General features: G+C 38.1%; 1 protein-coding gene across 1 annotated transcript; it reads left to right on the forward strand.

Annotated features, from left to right (window-relative positions):
* The first annotated feature begins 1,921 nt into the window (after positions 1-1,921).
* Positions 1,922-15,297, forward strand: LOC146682487 (N-formyl peptide receptor 1-like). Its single transcript, XM_085446645.1, has 3 exons — positions 1,922-2,001; positions 10,158-10,338; positions 12,381-15,297. Exons 2-3 carry the CDS (start codon positions 10,165-10,167, stop codon positions 13,272-13,274), a joined length of 1,068 nt encoding a protein of 355 aa, XP_085302771.1. The 5' UTR covers positions 1,922-2,001; positions 10,158-10,164; the 3' UTR covers positions 13,275-15,297.
* The last annotated feature ends 1,718 nt before the right edge of the window (positions 15,298-17,015 follow it).

The raw sequence follows: 17,015 nt of genomic DNA on the forward strand, positions 1-17,015 counted from the left end.
TGTTGGATTGAGATCTAGTGTCATGTTCACGAAACTGGTCTGAGATGATCTGAGCGCTGTGGCACATTATCCTGCTGGAAGCAGTCAGAAGATGGTTACACTGTTGTCATAAAGGGACTGACAGCACTCAGGTAGGCTGTGCAATTTAAATAATTCTCAGTTAGGACTAAGGGGCCCAAGTGTGCCAAGACAATATTTCTAACGTCACCACTACCATCACCATGGAGGCAACAATGGAGCCATGCTATCATGTTTTTATGCCACATTGTGGCCTTACCATTCAAACGTCACAGCAGAAATTGAGAGCAGGTGTTGTTTTTTCACTGTTCCGACATCCAGTTATGTGAGTCTGTGTAAAATGCATCAGTTTCCTACTGTTAGCTGACTGCAGCGGCACATGATGTCTTCTGCTCTAATCCAGCTGTACACTAGGTTTGACATGTTACCTCCAAACTGTTATTTGAGTGATTTTCTTCAGAACATCCTTTGGAAACTGTAGAGATGGATGTGTGGGAAAATCAGCCATGAAACAATCAAAATCACTTAAATCACCTTTTTTCTCCAGGATGGCTTTATCATGTACACGCACCTAAATGCACTTATTGGTCAACAAACGGTCGAACAGGTGTACCTAATGAAGTGGCCGGTGAGCGTATTATTAATAGTAATCTAAATAATAGTCTAAATTAATGGATCATTCTTCTTTTGTTGTTGTTGTTGTTTTTTATATGTGAAATTGTCCAAAATTGGCATAAAAAAATAGACACAGCTCTGAGATGAATACAGTCCTGTAAGATGTAGTGAAATACAATATAAACCTTAAATGTGTACTTAAACTGTTATTGTGATCAGGCATATGAATGAAATCATTCTCCTAAATGTTATTGTGTTTCAGAGACTATATAGACTATATACACTCTGCTGAGTGTTTTCTGTTTTCTCCTTCCTTTTTTTCAAAGCGTAGTCCCTCGTGTGGCTTTCGGGTTTTAATGTTTACTTGCCTCATTGTCCACTATCTTTTAATAACCTGTAAGTCACTGAAGTTCTTTGTTTTACTGCTGACTTGTTTCATTAATTTCGCCTGTGCTAAATCAACATTGTTTGCACACAATCAGAGGATCCATTCTGGCATTCTCTGTCTGCTGGACAACTGCAGGATCATGCATTTTTCTCTTTATACTTCTTGTCAATAAAGGTTGAGGTTTAAGTTCACTGTCTATTGTAATATGTGGCACTTTCCCCATACTCAGTGTTCCACAGCTTTTTATGTATATCAGTCATGTTACTTAAGCTTGGTTACATTTTCATTTTGATACAAATTCTTTTACTTTCTTTTTTTGTGTGTGTTTTTATTATTTCTTCAAAGGAGTGAGTTGCATCAGCCACATCTGTGGTCTCCTCAGTTTCTGTCGTGACGTTCTATTACGGGATGACTATTCAAGGCCAAATAGCCCCCTGTTTCCTGGAAACAGCTGTAACCTCATGACGACATGGAGGCTGCGGTTCAGTTTAATAAATTGCTACTCTAAAATCTGGGCATACGTTTAATGGAAATCAGCAAAAAAAATAAAAAATTAAAAAAGGTGAGACGGCTCCAACATGCATGACAATGCGAGAATCCCTCTGCTGTAACTACGCAGTCAGCGACTCCATTTGAATAAATGCGATGCTGAAGAAGAAAGCAATCGCTCTAAAGTCTGATTAATTTGTTGGTCATTCAGTGTCTGTGCTTTTGGATCTGTGTGTGTGTTTGACAAACAGAGAGGCGATGTGAGGGTGGGTTTGTGTGGAAAAAGAGAAGCAGCTATATGAGGAAAGGAAGACAAAGCTAGACACATGACAGTAACACAGAGAGGAAGTCTGCGTGTGATAGACATGATACAAAGAGAACCACTTGAAGTAACTGCGACACAGATAACAGAGCACACATCTTCACTTCTGCCTCTGACCACAACGACTGAAGCTCACCTCAGCTCTGAGAGATCAGTCCAGTAACTGCAGGTAAGGACTCTGAACTTTGTCTGGACTTGTCAGATGACATTGTTACTTGATATTTCCCACTTATGACCAAAAGTTTTACATGTATTGTGGAGTTTTTACACACTTTGTTTTCTTACATCATCCAAATTTTTAAAAAGAAAAAAACAGGTAGGGTTTCCTTATATAATTCCTTAAGAGTTTGAGCTGTATATATTTGATTGAACTTACAATCGGGTGGTGGTTGTGATTGATACTAGACTAAAAAGGGGAAATATGTTATGATAATCTAAAGACTACACTCATAAAGAAAATGATTAAAGATTTGATGCATTAGATGCTACAGGTTCAGTAGGCAGAACACTTTTGAACATTTATCAACACATCCATTCATTTTATTAACCACTAATTCAGTGCAGGGTTGGGGAGGTAACCTACCTCAGCTGACAATGAGGGAAAGGTTGGGTACTCAGCAGTCTATCACAGGGACAACACAAATACATAAACATTCACACTGACAATCAATTTCTAATTATCAGTTGATCTAATGTACATGTCTTTAGACTGTGGGAGGGTGATAGAGCACCTGGAAAAACAGAACACGCATTACAAATACTTCAGAACTACCAACACCACAAACACAGTTAGTGACCCAGATTAGAGGAGGCTGTAAATCAGGTGTGAGCAATTAGTTTCCCCAAGAGGTCAAATGACAAATTGGGGCTGTTGTGGAGGCTTGCTTTAGATAATATGCCAATTTTATAAGCCGTGCAAGAATTATGGTAAATACTGGTGTTTCAAACATAACATGCAGAAACAGCAGCTTGATTTCTAGTTATTACACAATGTTTTTGTGCATGGACAGTACCTTTTATGAAATTTCACCATGACTGTTTTTTTTTACATACAGGATACTATTAGAAAAGGCTACCACAAAAGACATCTAAGATTATGTCCACATATTACATATGTGTAATTGTGACCTCTACAAACCACACATTCAGGTTCCCTATATGTTAAATTTAAACACAGAGACACAGGGCAGAAAGTTCCCCTCTTTTTGTTAAAGATATAAGCTGCTCAAAAAAATCTGTTGTCTGTTTCTGTGATAATGTCAAAATAATTCAGTACTGTAAATGCATTATTGTATGCATTTACATACATGATCATCACATTGATGATCACATTGTTGTGTGATCATCAAATAAAAGATGGCATACAATTTCACTTCCTTGTAATTAACATATATTTGAAATAAATTGATTCTACACATTTGATCTATCAGTTACTTCTGTAGCACCCGTGAAAGTGAATAATTATCAGGTAACAAGATACCTCAAGGCTACAGTCCCACAAACTGGAACAAATCCCTGTCATAATGAATGCACAAGCATATTTGTGTGTGTGTGTGTGTGTGTGTGTGTGTGTGTGTGTGTGTGTGTGTGTGTGTGTGTGTGTGTGTGTGTGTGTGTGTGTGTGAGTATGACCACAAAAGAACACAAAGCCAACAGCGAAGCTGAAAGCCAGCACTAGGGGAGCTTCATTCAGTGAGTCCTCTGCTGAAATAAGTATGAGCACAAGCTCAAAGCCTGACAGTTAATCGCTGCTTTAGTTACCCGATGAATGCATGTGGTCAGCATACTCACCTTTAGCATAACTCTGGTTCTTACCTGTTAGCCTTCTGCTTTCTTTGCAGGGGATTGCCAACAGCTACTGTCTTGTTCAAAGCAGCAGTTTTAAATAAAATAAAATAAAAGTAATGTTCACATTTCCACTCCTCATAAACTGAAGGCTGCTCTCTCATTTTCTGCCTCACTGCATGCAAATGGAAAGCAGCTGATTGTAACAGCGATTCTGTCTTGAGGATAATTAAAGAACTCATTGCAGGCAAAAAAAAAAAAAGTTTGACTTGTGGCTGTAATGTGATTACTGTAATTATTTTTACTACATTATTGTGATACTTGTGTGATTTTCAGTATTACAGAAAAAATTATATTTTTACTTTTTGGTAGTGATGCATTTGCATTAAAGCTCCCCGTTCCTTCTTCTTATTGTATTTAAAGCTGTTGGCAGTAGAGAAAAGGTACCAAATTCTGTAGTTTTGTCATGAGGATATAGTCTGACTGTGTTTAGTTTCACTGCAATCCATGCTGTACAGCAGGAGTGGACTAACTGACCAAACAAAGAGTAATGTTTCTGTCCGTAGATCAAAGTTAAAAGCTTTAATAGGTACTTTGTCACACAGCTGTGGGACTGTGCTAACAAAATGAGGGCTTCGCCATCTCTAAAGGCAAATAGAAGGCTCATTAGCTCCTAAAAGCCTAAATGTATTACACATGCACTCACATGCAAGCTGGAGATCAGCTTCTAGTTCAAAAGACATTGTGCCATGTACAGTGAATCAAAACAAGAACAATGAGCATGACATTACACACAAACAGTCTGTATCCATTAAATGTTAGAAAAGTGATTACGTTTTTCATATGTTAAATTTGCAAACTCAGGGAGATTTTTGTGTAAATTAGTTTAAAAACAAACATCAGCATTAACATGAGCTGTGACTCTCTGAGTGAAGACGAACAGTATCAGAGGCCTGAAATTGAAAACTCCCATCAATCATTTTATAACCATCTGTAAACCGAATGTGCAGCATTATCTACGTTTTTAACCACTTTCAGAGATGTCCTGATAAGTCTTGTATCTTCTTTGCTGCATTTGCACATTATCTTATCATCTCCCATATCAGAAACATCCTGTCTCAGAGTGATGCTAATAGACTAGTTCATGCATCTATTATTTCTAGAATGCAATAATTTATTATTATCGGGATATCCTAAAAAACTCCATAAAACCTTCAGTTCATCTGACAGAGCACGCTGCTTTAAGACTGCTGGTTTATTTATCGTTCTGAGGATATTTAACATTAGAATCGGAAGTCGGTCCTTCAGGTTTCAGGCTCTTCTTCAGTGGATCCAACTCCCAGTTTGGATTTGGGACTGTTATTGTGATTTTAGTGCTTCATAAATAAAATCTGAATTCAACTAAACTGAACATAATCACATCCACAACACGTTGGGTGAGAGAAACAGGTAAAATGGATTTAATGTTCTAATCTTTGGCACAATGAAAAGAAAATCAGTTTAACTGCTATAAATCAATAAAAACGTGTTGGTACATACAGGCAGGATTTACTCTAAATATGTCATTTTATCACCTCACTTTACATAAAAGCAGCAGTGTCCATGCTTCACCACCCCCCACACCCCCCCAACTCAAGCTCTCAGTCGGATGGTCACGCAAAGCAAACGTAAGGAAACACTTTGTTACAGCAAAGCGAATCTACAAGGCAAAACAGGATTTTCACACTTCCTGTCAGTGTTTGATCTTACTTTTTGCAGTTGTAGAAACACAAAGATTTGATGATTTAAATTCTATTTAAATGTTTTCTACAGTTTATTTACTCTACAGCCTGCCTCTTTGTCTGCGTGCCTCAGATGCAAAACACCTCACACGTAAAGGAAATGACATTCAGAGCTTCTTTTCATCTCTTTCGTGTTTTGTGAAGTCTGTGGTTGGCTGCTGACTTTCCTGCTGGCAAACCACATCAACTGTGTGTCACCTATGTGCGTAAAAAAAAAGTCCGACGTTTTTTTTTTTAATTTTCTTTATAATCTGGTCATTGCAGCCATTCAACTTTAAAAGGTTTTAGCAAGAATGTTAATTTTAAAAGAAATATAAGAAGCCTGTTTACATGCTCTACAGCCATAAAAGTAACCAATCGTGTTGTATTAAGATCACGTGCACTTTTCTGCTGAACAGCTGCAAGTATGTTATCAGATTAGTAGCCAACTTTCAATTTAACACTTTTACTAATGAAAATGTATAAAAAAATGGTTTTCTGATCAAAAAGGCAATTCTCTGAAAAATACCAGTAAAACAGGTAAATTGAAAGAAAACATCTGTGCAGGAGATGTTTTGGATGGATGGTAACAAAAACACTTCTCAGATTGTTTTCAGATTCTCAGATGAATTCTAAAACTATGTTTTGCTTGACTTGATTTTGCTCATTATTTAAACTAAGATAAGCTGTCTATCTGTCAGGGTATGGAGAAGAGAGGACCTAATGTGAGAAACAGGCAGTTTCAAGCTGTTTCTAGGAATGAGAAAAAACATAAAGGAAAAAGGCCACAAACCAAAAAATGAATCCAAACACACACATAGTAATTCACAAATGTCTTGACAAAGGGCAAAGGGAAGAAGATATAAAATATGAAACTGAAATAGTAAACAAGAATGAACTAACACGGGGGGAGGCATAACAGGACAACAGATAAGCCCAGTGACAGAGTAAAGACAGAAAACAAAAACATGCAGAAGTTAAAGTCCCTGTATAAACAGATCGTGTTAAACGGGAACCAAACCAGAGAATCGCAGTCATTCCCAAGAAAACCACAAAGTTAAAACTGGAATCACTGACATGAAAAGAAATATAACTCACTGTTAAAATAACCAAGAAATCAACAAGTTTGACAAACACAAAAAATCTAAACACTAATGACTATAACAGTATCTCATGTAGCAACATAATCTCACAGCAGTTTTTGGAAAACGCAGCTATAAGCTATTGACTGTTTTTAGGCTATTTTCTTTCTGACCGTACTTGCTGGCACACGGTTACACTATATATTAAATATGAGTGTGAATTCTTTAAAGCACTGGTAGAAATCTGTGGTTTGTTAAGCATTTGTATCTGCTGTCCTTCACAGACTGATGACACACTTCCTCAGTCACATTGTCTCTTGGGTTTAAAAAGGTCAGATGACGCCTCCTCTGATCTCGGCCATCTTGGCTGCTATGTGAACAACTGAGCCATTGCACTTTTTGGTTTGTCCTGCAGACCAACTTTTTTTTTAACCCACAGTAACCCATATTTCAGACAGCCCAGCCAATTCAAAAACAAGTCTTACACAGTCCTGTCACATTTTAATCTAATAATTTAGCTTCATTAATTCTTTTTTTCTTTTTTAAGTTTTTTAGTTTAGTCTCAGAAAGTTGATTTTGTTCATCTGGACGTAGCGTCGTCAGTGAGACGGGTTCACTGAGAGGACTTCATCACTTGCAGTCCACTCACTCTTATCATCATGGCCCTGTCAGGCCACAGCCCACACTTTTGATATTGCTGCATTAGGGGAATTTCTTCAAATCTACCACAAATGTACAGTTGAATTTCAGGGTAAACAGCCTCAGAGCCACTCTGAGCCCACAAAACAAGATTCTGAAACTAGAGCCATTTAATTACTTTAAATTTTTCATGAAAATGTCCAAAAGGATAAAATGTTGAAGTGATTTGTAGACAAAGACAATGGTTATGGAAGAACACTTCTGGTTATCATTTAGTCCTGCAACTTAAAAACAGAAGGAGCAAATCTGAGCTTTTTTTCACACTTTGTCAGAAACTGAATTAGTGTAATTATTTTTTGAAACCCTAACTTCTTCCTACGAAGATTTCATTACCGGCTGAATGATAAATAAGTCTAGGCATGGATGCAAAATGCCGTTTATCTGGTTTACAGAGACATTCAAACACAATGCAGGGTTTTTACGGTTTTGTTTTTTTATCTGTGGTTGAAGTAGGCTGTGCACTCACTGCAGTGTCATGTTCATTTCCCCTTGCAGCAGCTTTGCTTCTCTAAACAGCAGAAACCATGTTTGTGCTCGACAGCTGGGCTCTTTTTCTTTAAAGCTCAACAGTATTTGCTTGCAGTGGTAAGATCACTTTTTCATTTATGACCTCTGGAAGCACATTTTATCAAGTAAGGTTTTGTTAATCTTGTGCTGCACTTCATAGCTTTGTGCTGTGGCCACCACAGTTGTTGATTGTTTGTCGGCACTTTCACTATAGCTGAGCTAAATCAAATTTATCTAAACTGACTCGGGTCTTTGAGGGTTCCATGCATTTATTCTGAAAGAAACTCGGTCTCCTCATTAGAATCATAATAATTTTGATTTTAGACTTTTTTGGCCCTTTAAACTCTCATTATCAGACCTTTGTCCTAGAGTGACAGCTAAACATGTGCATTGAGTGTGTTTAAAAATGTAAATCTGTAACTCTTCTGAAAATTGTGCCAGGAACAACATCCTATAACCACTGTTAAAGATAATATTAGCAATGACACATTTCTAATGTTTAAATGACAAAACAGTATGCAGTAAGGTGTCTGGAGATCTCAATGTATATAAAGACTCTTCACACACCCCAAAAGCCACTTGGTACCATTTCGGCAGTTTTCTGAGCAGGTCAGGGGATTTTTTTCCACTTGCACGGGAGGTCTGTGGAAAGTGTTTGAAGTGCCTGAAATATTTTTAGCATGTAAGCAACATAGTTAGCAACACTGCACTGCATTAGTGCACATATAGAGAAGTCTCTAAAATATTAACTGACCAAGAACTTTCAGGAAGGAAATAAGACATGCTTCTGAAAAATTTCACCTACATGTGAATAATGGAGAAGTGTAAACACGACTGTGCAGATAATCCGCCCGTATGTTATGGGACGAAAGAAACTGACTGGCTGTTTTCCAGTGTTTAAAATACCCACACCTGTGTAATATAACCGTTTCTGATGAATGCTGGATATTAAAAAGTGTGATATATGTCCATATCTGATCTTTGATAGGTGTTTGTTTAACTTGTGCATCATGCATCGTATAACTTAATCGTATACCTATGAGACTAATGAATGTATACATTTATCTACTTAAAGTGGTTCTTATTCTGCTTTTCATTATTTTCTGTCTTATACCGTTATAATCATGCAAGCTCAACTTTAATATGACTTCAAATACAGTTGTCTCTGTATATACACAAGTAACCTGTGTCTCGATAAGCAGTGTTGAAAGGACTGTAAAGCGAGACAAGCACACAGCCAAAAAGCCAAAAACCTTTATTTAGTTAAAGGGAAACACAGGCATCCATAAAACACACAGGAGCTAAACTAATACTTTGGAAAAACTCAGGAGCCAACCAGAGCAGAGCGTTAGTGTGTTCCAGAAAGAGAGTTTACTTCAACTCTGAGTCAGTTACGGCGTTACAGACTCTGTGAACTTAACTGGATAGTTTCTCTTTGAGTTTCCCTCTGATTCCTTCCTTCCTGCTGCTCCTGCCGCTGTCAAAGTTCAGACCGAGGTGAATTATTCTGCAGAAATTGATCCTGATATCCCAGTAAAATGTGGGTTTGTTCCACTGACAACTTCATGGTTAATAAAAATAGTAAGTGTGGGAACAATGATTACATCACAGATTTATTCTCAGCTCAGAGTTAAATCTTCAGACTATCGGACAGTTTCCTTGCAGTGGAACTGAAAACTCAGAGTTGCTGATTAAACTCAGATTGTTCAGTCTGCTTCCTGGAATACGGACTAAAAAAAAGACAGGAGTGAAAACGAGACAGACAGTCACAGAAATAAACTGAAAACAAGAGAAAAAACAAAACCAACAACCAAAGTAAAACAGGAAGTGAACAGACAAGCAAACAGGCAATACTAAAAAAAAGAAGACAGTAAAACAGAAAAAGGAATATTAAACATTTAAAACCATCTATAGGAGAACAGGATTATAACGTATAAAGACAGAGCTGAAAAAGAGTGGAAGGAAAAAATATATATAGATATACATATACACACATAAGCAGCACGGTGAGCTCATGATTAGCACTGTTGCCTCACAGCAAAAATGTCCTGGGTTTAAATCCACCATCTGCATCATTGCATGTTCTCTTTGTGTCTGTGTGGGTACTCACAGGTACTCCAGCTTGGGGTTAGGTTAATTGGTTATTCTATATTTCCTATAGGTATGAATATGATGTATAAAACAGGGCTCCAAAACTAAAAAACAAACTAAAACTCGGGGATCTGCAGAGCCATGTGAAACCATGGACCTGCTCTAAACATGTTTCCTGCTCTTTAGTCTTTAGGATGTCAGCGAGGTCATATGGTGATCTCATGCTTAACTGTATACAGATAGGCTCCGTCAATCAGAAAAAAGTTGGCTTATAGGTGGAGTCTGTTAATCTATATTTGTTTTTAATATAGACTCTTGTGTTTTCTTCCCGTCTCTCGGTTGAATTACACAATAAGTAACATGCCTGACATTTTGGCCCTTTTCTGTTTTCTCTTTTCCAGCCACACAATGTTTCCAAATACTTCTCTGCCCACCCACACACTCAAGTCTTCTAAGGATGACCAGGCGGTGGACATTGATGCCATCATGGACAATGTCAGCATCATCCTGTACACACTGACTGTTGTACTCGGCATCACAGGGAACTCTGTGGTGATCTGGGTGGCTGGATTCAAACTTAAGGTAGATATGGAGTGTGTCATATATTTGAAATAACTTAATATTTACAGTTTAATATTTTACAACTCCCTATAAGACTGCAGGTTTTCACTGCAGGTAACATGTATGTGTAACATTGCATGTGACAAATAAAGGCGGGATTTATTGATTGATTGATAAGCGTCAGTAACATTTGGGTAATAACATATTGGGATAGAAGACAGCACAGATATGTGACTTTGTCAGTGTCAGTGTCACAGCACCAACACAGGAAACCCAAAGCAACTTAAAATAAAAGAAAAAAACAACAACAATTTGTCCCCTGTTTGTAACTTTTGCAGGGAGCTGTAACCGGGATAATTCACTTGAGTATAGGGGCTCTTTTCTTTGTTACATAACATAAGATTCACACTCATATAAACACTAGCTGTTTTTACTAATGCTAAAACTTTGTAAGATGGTTTAAAATATGGGGTTATTCATGAAAAGTGATACAAATTAAAAATGCAATTCTAGTCAACATTTTATCTCACGCAATCCTATTTTGATTTAACCTTCAAAATAGGCAAAACTCACGCAAGGAAATCAACTTAAGTCCTAAAAAGCTTATGTCCAAGTGTGTCCTAGCTAAAGAAATAAGAGTTTGGCAAAGGGTTAACAAGAGAAGTAATGATCAGTGAGCAGAAACTTGGCTCTGTGAAGAGAAAGAGGAATAAAAATGTCACGTCTTGTCTTGTCTTGAGAGTGTCGATGGAGAAGTACAGAGACAGTCAGAAGTAGTTGTTCTGTGTCTTTGTGGATTTAGACAAAGCATATGATAGGTTCCATGAGAGGAACTGTGAAACTGTATGAGGAAGTCAGGAATGGTAGAGAAGTATGTGAGGGTGGTGCAGGACATGACGACATGAGGACAGTGAGATGGTGGTAGGATGTGTGATAAGAGTTACAGATGGGTTGAAGGCATCAGGAATCTGGGCCCTTTTTGTTTGAAGTACTGCTGGACAGGCTGAAAGATGAAGTCTGGCAAGAGTCTCTGTGGACAGTGATGTTTGCAAATAACATTGTGATCATAGTGAGAGCAAGTGAGCCTGGAGAGGTGGAGGTATGCTCTGGACAGATGTGGAATGAAAGTCAGTAAAATCAAGACCAAATACATGTGTGTGAAACTGATGGACATGCAGGGAGTCGAGATATTTGAACTCATCTGCCTTCACTACCTGTGTTCAACTATCCAAACTAACAAGAAAAAACAGAGAAGAAGAAAGTAGCAAGAGTGAAAGAGGAGATTTACAAGAGAAGGTTTAGTGAGACATGCTATGATTAATGGTTTGAATACAGTGACATTAACGAAAAGGCAGGAGGCTGAGTGAAGTGCTGAAGATGCCAGGATTTTTATTGGGAGTGATCAGAATGAACAAGATTAAAAATTAATGCAGCAGAGAAACAGCTGGGGCTGAGCAGTTTGGAGGCAAAGGGGGAAAAGATGAGGAAAAGAGGAAACCCACCAAGGAGGCGAATCATTGTGGTGAATCCTAAAGGAATCCGTGAATCTGTAAGAAGAAGAAATTATGAGGAATTACTCACAACACATTATGCCTGACTGGGGATTTGTTGCTTGTAAAAGTGGATAGTGTGGCTAAATATATATATATATATATATATATATATATATATATATATATATATATATATATATATATATATATATATATATATATATGTGTTTAACTAACAGTTTTGAATGTGGTCAGTCCACTGAGTAGTCAGTTGTTATTGTTGCAAACATATCGATCCCCTCTACCTGACCCAATAGGACATGGTTAACACTTTTCTCAAGGTACTTACTTTACCCCTGCAGGACAGCACTAGTAATGGGTGGTTACCAGGTTTAAGGCCAAACTGTTTCCAGGTAAAAACAGCAGATGAGGGCGCGTACTAGTGATGCACAAATGACAATGGCAATTCAGTGCCATCAAAATCAGGTTATATGCTTAATTTAAATAATGGCTTTGATTTTCTTTATGTTCCTGTTATCATTGTTGTTTTATTTTCTTCTTCATCCACAGCCAAAGGTCACCAACGTGTGGTTAGTGAATCTGGCGATAGCAGACCTGATCTTCTGCTTTACACGAGTTTTCTCTCTCACTAAGAAGCTCTTCTTTGAGCACTGGCCTTTTGGTCTCTTCGTCTGCAAGTTCAATGGCTTCTTCAAATATGCCAACATGTTCTGCTCTGTCTTCCTGCTGGCTGTGATCAGTCTGGATCGAGTGCTCTGCATCTGGCAGCCCGTCTTCACAAAGCATCGACGCACCATGTGGGTAGCGAGGATGGTGGCGGTCTGCATCTGGATCGCAGCGATCCTCTTAAGCATTCCCTACTTCATCCATCGCCAAGTCTACCTGGGCAAGAAGAACCTGAGTAAGTGCTCTGTGGATCCGAAGGAGAAGGCAGAGGGGTACAACAGCACCAAAGCTGCTCTCTACTCCATCCGCTTCCTGTGTGGCTTCATAATTCCCTTCATGGTGATTCTGGTCTGTTATATCTTGGCCGCTGTAGGAATCAGACGCACCCGCCTGTCAGGGAAATCCCGCCCCCTGCGTATACTCGCAAGTTTGGTCATTGCCTTCTTCCTGTGTTGGGCACCTTACCATTGCCTCTTACTGGTGAAGATGGTGGACAATAAAAATGCAGTGGTGAAAATCTGGTACCCTGTAGCAAAGGGCGTTGCCTACTTTAACAGCTGTGTGAACCCATTGTTGTACTTCTGCATGGGGCTAGATGTGAGGGGGCGATTCAGGCAGAGTCTGATGGGTGTTTACAAAAGAGCTCTTGCAGACGATGTTGATGGACAGACAACTCACTCCAACGATCGCTCTTTGGATGAAACCTCGGTGTCAAAGCACAGCACTCTCATAGCGGAGGGATCAGGTCTGACAGCAATGGGTGTGGCTAAAGTTTAAGTTTTCCCTCTATTGATCCTGAAGCTTGCAGGACATGTTTCAAACCTATGACAATATCATCATTATATGATACGTACACTGGTAATGAAATAAATAGAAAGTCTTCACCTATGATTGGATTGATCCACAGTGGCTCAAAAAAAAAAAAAAAGGAGCTGTGAGAAGTGTTCGTGTCCACCTTAACCTGGATTAGCTGGGTTGATGTATCACAAGAGAGGATAAGGACAAAATGAGTATATTAGATAAATTATCAAACTGACACCCCTCCATGATATCAAAGTACTACACGATTGTGGTATTACTATCCACACCAACCTAGGGACTAAAGAACCAGATTTAAACAGGTAAGTTTATATGGATAAAATAATTCAAGAAAACAAAGAAAAAATATGTTTAGATTAGACAAGAGGGCAGCATACTAATAATCAGCTAATGCTAACAAGCTTGAATAGCTGGGGTCACACACTGACACAGAAGCCTGTCAGACAATGCTCAATGATATACAGACGTCTTGGACAGCCTGCTTGTACAGTTACTGCACAGTTTTATTTTTCGTGTTTGTTTTGTTTGTTCAACAAAGAGAAAATAGTCTACTGTTGTTTACTGATATGGAATTTTTATGTTAACTGCAACTTTTTTGTAACTAAAGCCATAATTAGCATCCAACCACCAAACAAAGGGTTATTTATTTATTTTATCCATTGATTAATATCAGTAAAGTGTAAAAGTAAGATGTGAAGGATAGCGATCTAAATTATGCCAAGTAGTAGAATGCAGTCTAATGCAGTCCACTCCTCTTTTGGTCTTTAGGTTTTTCTACAAGCATATAAGCAGAATAGTTCATCTGTACCTATACGGTTTTGAGCAGGACTTATTTGACTCCAGATGAAAAGTGTACTTAAAAAAATAAAGATGGTCACTTTGTACTTGATTTCTGCATAGTGGGCAAAAAATATTAAAACAACTAATGTTGTAATGCAAGTACTGGGACACTCCTTCTTTCACATTTTCCTTCTCAAACCGGATTTTATTTCCTGGTGGTGCATTTGAAAAATTCCAAAATGTGAGCAAGTCATTTTTGAAAATATTTATTTTTAAGAAAAAGCTATTGTGTTGATATATTGCAAAGCTGTTTTACATTTTATGTTGTTCAAAGTGGGCAGCACGTGATATAGTGGTTAGCACTGTGGCCTCACTCACAGGCCAGTGTGGAGTTTGCTTGTTTTTCCTGTGTTTGTGTGGGTTCTCTCTGGGTACTCTGCATTCCTCCCACAGTCCACAGACATGCAGATAGTGGTGTTAGGTTAACTGGTGACTCTATATTGCCCATAGATGTGAGTGTGTTAGTAGAGCCCTGGATGTCACATTTCTGAGTTGTGTTTTTGAACATGTAATTGAAGTCACAGAAGAAAAGTGGAACTGTGATGAAGCAGAGGGAAGTGAGACTACTAAAAGAAAAGCCAGTAATAGCTTTAGTCATGACTCTGTCTTGTGTATAGAGGTCATTCTGAAAGTTAGATGAATGGAAACTGTGCAGTGTACCAAGCTGCATCGTGTGGTTTTTGTTTTTCGTTACCATGAGAAATGCGTCAAAAGTATTTCATCCATCCTGTGTGTATCTTACTGCTACTTAAGAGGGAGAGTGGGCTGAGACTTTTATGGCAGTCAAATATTATGAACATGGAATCTAGTTAATATTAATCCATAGCAACCAGCTTATAAAACACAGCACCAGAGTATTTACTCAGCTGCTTACACATCACTAACTCTGTTTACAATAAAACCGTTTATCTGAAACCTGCTGTTCCTGTTGTTTAATAACATTTCTGCCATAAAAATATGATTAAAGCTAAACGGAGTAGCTGCAATGATGTGCACGTGGGTTTTTGTAAATAACTGAAATATAACATATGACTTTGTAAATAGCACTGTCTATGGGATTATATTGATAAAGTTTAATTTTGAAGTGTCATTGTGCGAAGGTCTGCAATATGTCTGTGCTTTAAGAAACACAGTGTTCATTAAAAACTGAAAAAATAAAATTGCTTTTGTGTTTTATGTTTACAATAAAAAGCTCAACTACTAATTGAAATCCTTCTGACATTCAGTGTAAATCACACAGGAAGTAAACGTGTTCAAGTTGTATTATATGGACGGAGCTATTTCTCTTTGACATAGTGCACCAGAGTTTGCTTCCTTTTACAGATTTGCCACTGAATTTCCACAACCATAACCTTAACCATACTGAAGCTAACATGCACAGACAATAACACTAACATTCAGCTTATAAACTATATTTTATACCTTTGTGGAGATGAACAACATCAGTGTTCTTGTCTGGGGATATGTAGGTTAAGACATAAATTACAATGATGTAAGATTAAGACATACTTCATCACATGACCTGGTTCTTTGGCTTTTGGCATCATGAAGAGAAGCTGGGGGTTATCAGACTCTTCTACTGTGTTGAACTGCCATTTATGAATTCTGGAGGGCAGTACAATGTAAAAACTTTTATTTGGCCCTTTGTCAGTTACATTTCTTAAAGAACAAATAACTACTCAAACTGGACAAAAGTGGCACTTTTTATTTTGCTTCAAATAAATCTCTAAATGAGCAACTTGACTTTCTGTCTTGAAAAATTGAAATTGAGCTAAGCTCTAGATTCCCACTGGCCTCATTGTGGTGTGGCTCAGCCCTAAACAAGCTGGCTAAATCAAAACGAAACTACGTATTGACAAGTATCTTGCCTTCAAACAGAAAGCTATAATATGTGAAATGAAATGGGGGAAAAAAGCAAAGAGGATGTGATCTGATTATTTCTGCGAAACCACTGTTCAGAAGAAGCTTTCAGGAGAAGAGGAAGCTTTTATTTAGAAGAACATTATTACAGACACTGTCCTCATTTTGGATATTTCTTGTCTGCTACTTTCACTGAATCAGACTTTAAAGACTTTGAAGCCATATGTCACAGTGGCTGGTGTCCCCTTCTTAGATATAATGCATGTGCACATACTACCACCTATATATGAAGTAGTGGATTACAGTTTCTGTAGTTTACACATAAAAACAGTCAAAGATTTTATGTGTAACTAAAAGTAAAATGTTAAATGTGTTTGGAGTACCTCTGACTTGGTAACAATAGCCAAACCAAAATTTTCATATTTATGCCAATACTATTATTTGGCGTGAAGGCTGCCACATAAATTGGTTCAAATGTGAAGGAGGGAGGAGGAAAATGCTCTACTTCGACTCGTAACAAATCCTTTAACATATTTTACATTTTTTGTGAATGAGTTAATGTTGTTTGCTCGTTGGGTGTTGTTTTGAAAGTACCTGGAGTTGGGTGAACATCAGCACCTTTAACTAATATTATTTTTCTATTATGTTCGAGTCATGAAGTGTTATAAATACAGGAAATATCCAGATCCAATTTTAAAGCTAAAAATAACATTTAAAGTAAGTTAAAAATCAAATCAGTGTCATTGTCAGGGCTCTGTGTGCGAGCAGGCGGCGAGGAGGATCCAATAGTGATGTGACGTTCTGTATCGAGGCTTCGAAGCTTGTGTCGAGTAATGGAGGGGGCGTTTCCGCCATGCGCGTATCGAGGCTTGCTTCATTTATGGGAGGAGCTGAAAATGATGACGTCCGAAGCCTCGCTGCCCGGCTGTACCACGTGACTGGTTCATGAAGTGGTTCGAACTTTGCCGCGAGATATGACAGCGATATAAAGCCCTCAGA

This window comes from Copadichromis virginalis, linkage group LG22 (genome assembly GCF_057382275.1).
Source record: "Copadichromis virginalis isolate Kocher_CV1m ecotype Utaka linkage group LG22, C_Virginalis_male_GT1.1, whole genome shotgun sequence".
Taxonomy (NCBI): Eukaryota; Metazoa; Chordata; class Actinopteri; order Cichliformes; family Cichlidae; genus Copadichromis; species Copadichromis virginalis.

What these genes read in the sequence shown, in the direction of transcription:
- LOC146682487 (XM_085446645.1), top strand. Translation starts at nt 10,165, where the DNA reads ATGTTTCCAAATACTTCTCTGCCCACCCACACACTCAAGTCTTCTAAG. An exon ending in TGGCTGGATTCAAACTTAAG is followed by an intron (nt 10,339 to 12,380) that starts GTAGATATGGAG and finishes CTTCATCCACAG; the next exon opens with CCAAAGGTCACCAACGTGTG.